This window comes from Podarcis raffonei, chromosome 8, assembly GCF_027172205.1.
Source record: "Podarcis raffonei isolate rPodRaf1 chromosome 8, rPodRaf1.pri, whole genome shotgun sequence".
Taxonomy (NCBI): Eukaryota; Metazoa; Chordata; class Lepidosauria; order Squamata; family Lacertidae; genus Podarcis; species Podarcis raffonei.
In genome coordinates this window covers 65,654,843-65,660,842 of record NC_070609.1, presented here as the reverse complement: position 1 = coordinate 65,660,842, position 6,000 = coordinate 65,654,843, and the positions used below count along the sequence as shown (strand labels likewise).

Here is a 6,000-nt window from a genome sequence, read left to right as displayed (position 1 = left end):
AAGATTTTCACATTTTATTTTGTTTCAAAAAGAGAAAAATTCTCCCCATCTCACACACAAACAGGTCACCTTTTAAAAACGCACATATTGAAAAGTATGGTACAAACAAGTTTATTGCCCCAAAACCAGTTTATAAATCCCACTGATAACTAATTGGAACTATACATCCTACATTGTGGCTTGCAATGGGTGTGTGTGTGTGTGTGTCCCATTCCTAGAGCAAATCCTCCTGAGCTGCTGCAGGTGACATGGTCTCTATCAGCAGCATCAACATTATATATACTGGGTTGTAGCACATGAGTCCTACTCAGAGTAGGTCCACAGAAGTTAAAATGTCCTGGCTACGTTAGGTGCATTAATGGGACTACTCTGAAGAAAACTTAGTTGGTGACAACTTTTTCTTCTTCTTCTTTAAGAAAGTGGTTCCCAAGGAGGGGAAAAATAACTCTCCCTTCCTTTCCCGGCTAACTGCCTGGCATCACACCAAGCCATGAGAAGGCAGATCCTGGGTGTAATTCAAAGGCAGAAATGAGGGAACTCCAGGAAGAGTTTTGTCAGTTTAAAATGCTGCTATTTCTACTTCTGAAAAACTGACAGCCCTCGACGATGATAACCCTAATATGGTGAGCCAAAATTGATTCAACAAAAGTAGTGGCAGGAGAGGAGCACCGTCTACACAGAACTGCCTGAAAACCCCGCAGTTGGCTTCAAACAGAAAAGCATCACCTGACACTGCTACGACCTAAGGTGATTGACAGGTGGGTGGCCCTCCAGGGGTGGGAGAGAGGAAAATCTGGCTCTCTGCCATGAAAAGGAAGGACTGGACGAGATCCGGCCTGATGATCTCCAGGCATTAATCCAGCTCCAATGGGGAAGCCCCATTGGCGGCGGTGGCGGTGTGTGTGTGTGTGTGTGTGTGTGTGTGTGTGTGTGTGTGATGAGCACATGCGCACCTAACTACTCATGGATTCTGGGAACCAACTGGTCATTTATAGAGGGGCCCTTGCCACTTTGTCTCAAACAAGAACCAACTACAGTGGTACCTCTGGTTACGTACTTAATTTGTTCTGGAGGTCCGTTCTTAACCTGAAACTGTTCTTAACCTGAAGCACCACTTTAGCTAATGGGGCCTCCTGCTGCCACCGCACTGCCAGAGCAGGATTTCTGTTCTCATCCTGAAGCAAAGTTCTTAACCCGAGGTATTATTTCTGGGTTAGCGGAGTCTGTAACCTGAAGCGTATGTAACCTGAAGTGTATGTAACCCAAGGTACCACTGTATTAGTTGCCATATTTTCAGAAATTTTGGAGTGGTGTGAGGGGTGAGCCTTTGGAACCAGCATTTTGGAGAGCCAGAGGGAAAGATGAGCCGGGTCAAGGGACCAGGAAGGGCGGGCTTCTCTAGGGCGGTGCCTGTAGTGGAAGCAGCAGTGTCTCATCAAGGAGGTCCTTGCTGTCCTCCTCTTGAGGATCTCTGTCTTCTAGCCCGGCAACAACAGTCAAGCCGGCATTCCTGTTGTCACACATGATGCAGCCCTAGCAAGGGAAGGAAGTTGGTGAGTAACGCGGAAGAATGGAGCCCTCCTGGGCAGGACAAAAGGTCCACCTGCTCCAGCTTAGAGATCTACAATTTCCAGAAATGTTGAAGCCATGAGAAAAAAAACTGCTTCCCCCCGCTTTTCCTCAGAAAAAATAGAAATTTTGGAAAAACTGAAAAAAAAAATCAGTGTGGAGTAGTTTTACAAATTATGTGAATTGCAATAAAACAGGTAACCCCTTTCCCTCAAAAGCAACAAAAAAAGCAAGAAACCATCAACATAAAAAAATAATCAGATTTGCCACAGCACCAATAGCAAATAAAGTTAAGGTCCAACTCAATATTTAAGTTCCATAGATCTACCCTTTGAGTAGTGTTTTTTTAAAAAAAGAAACGGAAGACACAATGCAGTTTATTCTATCTCATTTTCTGAACTACTACTATCATTTTCCATTTCTTCTTCCTCTTCGTCATTTTTCTCATGGACTTCTAAAAAACGGCTTTGGAAAAAACCGAGGGAAACCCCCCCCCCCGACACAATTTTTCTGTTTTTTTTTTCAGGCCTTCCCATCTCTACTTGAGGACAGTTACTGAATAGTATTGTTGCACTAAGGCTCAAACTCAATTTGAAAGGAAAAGGAGTGTGTGTGTTTTTTAAATTGAATTTGTTGTTATATATTATAAACCGTGTGATGCTAAGAGAGCTCCTAAACAGTTTACAAAAATATACAACAGAACATTAAAATGATTGATAAAACACAGTTAAAAGCAGGTATTTAAGAATATTCAAAAGACGACTGAAGTCAGCAGTGGTTAAAAAGAAGTAAATCGCATGCAGCTTCTACGTGTTCAGATGGGCTGGCCCTAACAAAAATGTTTTGAGCAGTTGCCGGAAAGAGTACAGTGAGAGCACATGAATTTGAAACCCACAGTACCAGCTTCCATGCATCCAGGTTTCCTTACTTGGGTGTCAATTTCTTGAGGGACAGTCTGGGTGCGAATCCAGGGGTGGACCTCTGCCAGCTCCTCCTTCTGCCCTTCCGAGAAACAGGGCTGCTTGCTCTCCAGGGTGGCCAGCTTCTCCAGGTCCTCTTTCAGCACCTCCTCTGCAATTCTGCAAGAGATGAGAAGCTGGCTAGATAAAAAGGCAACAGCCCGACAAAGCCAAAATCCTGACATCACCTCCTCCTACAATCTTCTGCATAAAGTTCAGCTAGTTTTCACCACCCAGAGTCCTACAGAGAAGGTGTGGCGCCCTCCAAAATCTTAGAAGCCTTGAAACAACATTAGCTGCAAAAGCTACAGAAAAGCCGGCCTTTCATATCCCAGCCATGCCTGGAGGGCTGCAACTCCCATTGCCGTTGTCCCTGATCCTGCTGGACACTAGGGTGGAGTTTAGATAATCCAACATCTGGAGGCCCAACAGATCCATTCTGAACTGAATCTTCCCTGCTTTCCAATCACAATCTCTCTGCCATCCATATTTTGCACCTGGATGCAAAACCTAAGCCCCACCCAAAGCACTTCTCTGTTCTGTATAACCCTTTCCTCAAATTGGTCCATCCCTTCAGGTTCCTGAAAACAACTCCAAAGACATTTCAGGGCTGCCTCTGCCTTCTCAATGAAAGCCTAGGGAACAGGCAGCAGAGTGATGAGAGGACCTCCCAATTGTAACTCCAAAGACTCTGCATGAAATGCAGATCTGCCCCTTGGCAACACACCCATCCATCCAGCCGGGACTGGGCTGTACATGGCTCTCTTTTCCTCCATTCACCTCTCTTCCTGGCCCATTATTAAAAAAACAAAAACATTCCGCATTTCATCCATTGTGTTAAGATGCTCATCAGAACATGCTCTTTCTGCTCCAGTGCGGAGACAGACCGGGATGGTGCCTGTGAGAGTTTCGGGAGATTTTCCTTGATGGAGAAGACTTCCATCAATAGCCACCACTCCCAGAAACAAGAAAAACCCAATGTGTCCAGCACCTCACAAGGGGGCAAACATCACGGGGCCTGCTGGTGACTAAGCTATGGAAATCCTATTTTGCTCCCCTTCCTGAACCGCTTGCCCTTCCCCATCCCAATTTTCCCAGCACTGCCTTCTGGAAGGCAGGAGGGCCTACCTAGTTTGGAGAAGTAATAAAGCAAAGGCGTTTTCTCACCGCTTTGGCATTTGGTAGGTCATCTGGATTGGTTCGGGCAAACTATTCACTGTCCTCCACACCAACCTGGCTGGCCGCGGTGGCCGTTCCATCTCTTCTCCTCCTTCTTGGCTGTTCTTCCCCCTTTTTGAGACCTCAGAGGAATCATTGCTGGCAAAGTATTTGCTGCTGTTTCCGCTGCCTGTTTGGAGACAGGTGGGTGGACACGAATGAAATGTGGGTTTCTGCATAGGCCAATCTCAAGGCAGGGAGGAGGGTGGCTGTTCCCCTGCTAGCAAATCCCTTTGGGCTTCTCTTTCTGTGGAAGCCGACACACACAGCACTTCCTCTCCTTCTAAGTTGTGGCCCAGTCATTCAAGAAAAAGGGGCTGCAGAGATCCCAAGGCAAATTCTTTGCATCTGTCTTCACAGTGGGAGACGCTGGGCAGATCCCTCCTGTGCCTGAACTACTTTCACAGGAAGGGAGTCTGAGGAACTGAAGCAAACAGCAGTGACAAGGGGCAATTTTTATTGACAAATTAAAGACTGACAAATCACTGGATAACATGCACCTGAGAGCAAAAACATGAAATTGCTGAGGAGTGATCCTCCTGTGGATAAGGAACTTGTTAAGCAGCATGAATCAAGAGGCAATCTTCCAAAAGGAGAGATCTAGAATCCCCCTAGGATTGGTACTGGGCCTTGTGTTTTTTAACTTGTTCACAAATGATCTAGAGTTGAGGTGAGCACTCAGGTAGACTTGTTTGCTGTTGATGCCAAATTGTTCAAAGTGGTTAAAACAAAGAGGGATTTCTGAGGAGCTCCAAAGTAGGGTCTAAGCGCAGGAAATTATAACATGACATTCAGTGTAAGCAAGTGCAAAGTGACGCACACAGGAGCAAAAAATTCTAATTTCACATATATGCTCATGGGGTCAGAATGGGATTGTAGCAGATAGCTCACTGAAGACACATTGATCCAGTGTGCAGCAGTGGTGAAAAAGGCAAATTCCACACTAGGGATCATTAGGAAAGGAATTGAAAATAAAACTGCTGATATCACAAATGCCCTTATACAAAAGTGTTGTGTGAGTGCCTTTGAAGTATAGTGGACGCTTGGGTTGCGAACGTGATCTGTGCAGGAAGCACATTCGCAACCCATCGAGCTGCGTCTGTGCACGTGTGGGTTGCGATTCGGTGCTTTTGTGCATGCACAAAGTGTGATTTAGCGCTTCTGCGCATGCGCCGAAACCCGGAAATAACCCGTTCTGGTACTTTCGGGTTCGGCGCAGTGCGCAACCTGAAATCGTGCAACCCAAAGCATCTGTAACTCAAGGTATGACCGTATTGTGTACTGTATGGTCACCTCACCTCAAAAAGCATATTGCAGAGCAGGAAAAGGTTCAAACAGGGCAATCAAAATAATTAAGGGATGGAACAACTTCCCCCATTGAGTGGAGAAAGTGGATCAGGAGAAGCTCTTCTCCGTCTCCCGTAATACTAGCTGCTGGGGACATCAGAAGAAGATGAATGTTGGAAGATTCAGGACAGACAAAGGAAGTCCTCCTTCACACAGCGCATTGTAAGGCACTGGCTTGCCCCATCCATGGACTAACATTTGCCACCATCAAATATTTCAGGGTCTCCCTCTCGTGCCCAGAGTGCCTGCCTTACCTGTGCCACAACCAGACGTTTCGTTGGAGCTGGAGCCGTTGGACCCAGAGACCAAGGAGCTGGACTCGGCAGACCCACTGCCAGAGGCCGCTGAGCTACTTCCAGACTGGGAATCTTCCAGTAGCAAAAGGTCGAAGAACTCACTGGAGACAGAGTGGCTGTCATTGTTCATGTTGTCCTCCCCGTCCTCATCCTGCAAAGGAAATGGGACAAATCCATCCACACACAGTCACTGCTGGGCTCAAGGAGAGATGGCGGTGCTTTCTGCAGGCACCCAGGTGGGGTCAGGATTAGCAGCTGGTACCAGCTCAGCTGGTTCTGAAAGTAAAAGACTCCTGTCGCGGAGCCAGATAATGTGGTCACGCGAATACGGCCTGCGAGCCCTGCAAACTTCCTAACCTGTCCTCCAGATTGTTTGGATTACAACTCCCAGTGTACTACGGACAGGCTGGCAGGGGCTGATAGGAGCCTGAAACATCTGGAGGGGTGGGTGCTTTAAACCCAAGGATTTCTCCTGCCAACAGAGACCAAACAAGCTCCCCCGCTGCCGTTTCATATGGCGCAATGCAGCCACAGACGCGAAGCACATGGTAGACGACAACACACAACACACACAAAGGGGGTCTCATTTCCACAGTCGGCTGCGCCCAACT

General features: G+C 47.0%; 1 protein-coding gene across 5 annotated transcripts in view; it reads right to left on the bottom strand.

Annotated features, from left to right (window-relative positions):
- PER3 (period circadian regulator 3) overlaps positions 1-6,000 on the bottom strand; it is a 28,182-nt gene continuing 22,182 nt past the window's right edge. For 3 of the 5 annotated variants that reach the window (XM_053400471.1, XM_053400472.1, XM_053400473.1), the window contains exons 19-22: positions 5,348-5,540; positions 3,696-3,876; positions 2,498-2,648; positions 1-1,533 (exon numbers count right to left, since the gene is read on the bottom strand). In XM_053400471.1, the coding sequence (XP_053256446.1) occupies positions 1,399-1,533; positions 2,498-2,648; positions 3,696-3,876; positions 5,348-5,540 (660 nt within the window). In that variant the 3' untranslated portion in view covers positions 1-1,398. Of the gene's footprint in view, positions 1,534-2,497; positions 2,649-3,695; positions 3,877-5,347; positions 5,541-6,000 lie in introns of those variants that run through there. The other 2 variants (XM_053400475.1, XR_008331878.1) reach the window with 2 other exon arrangements.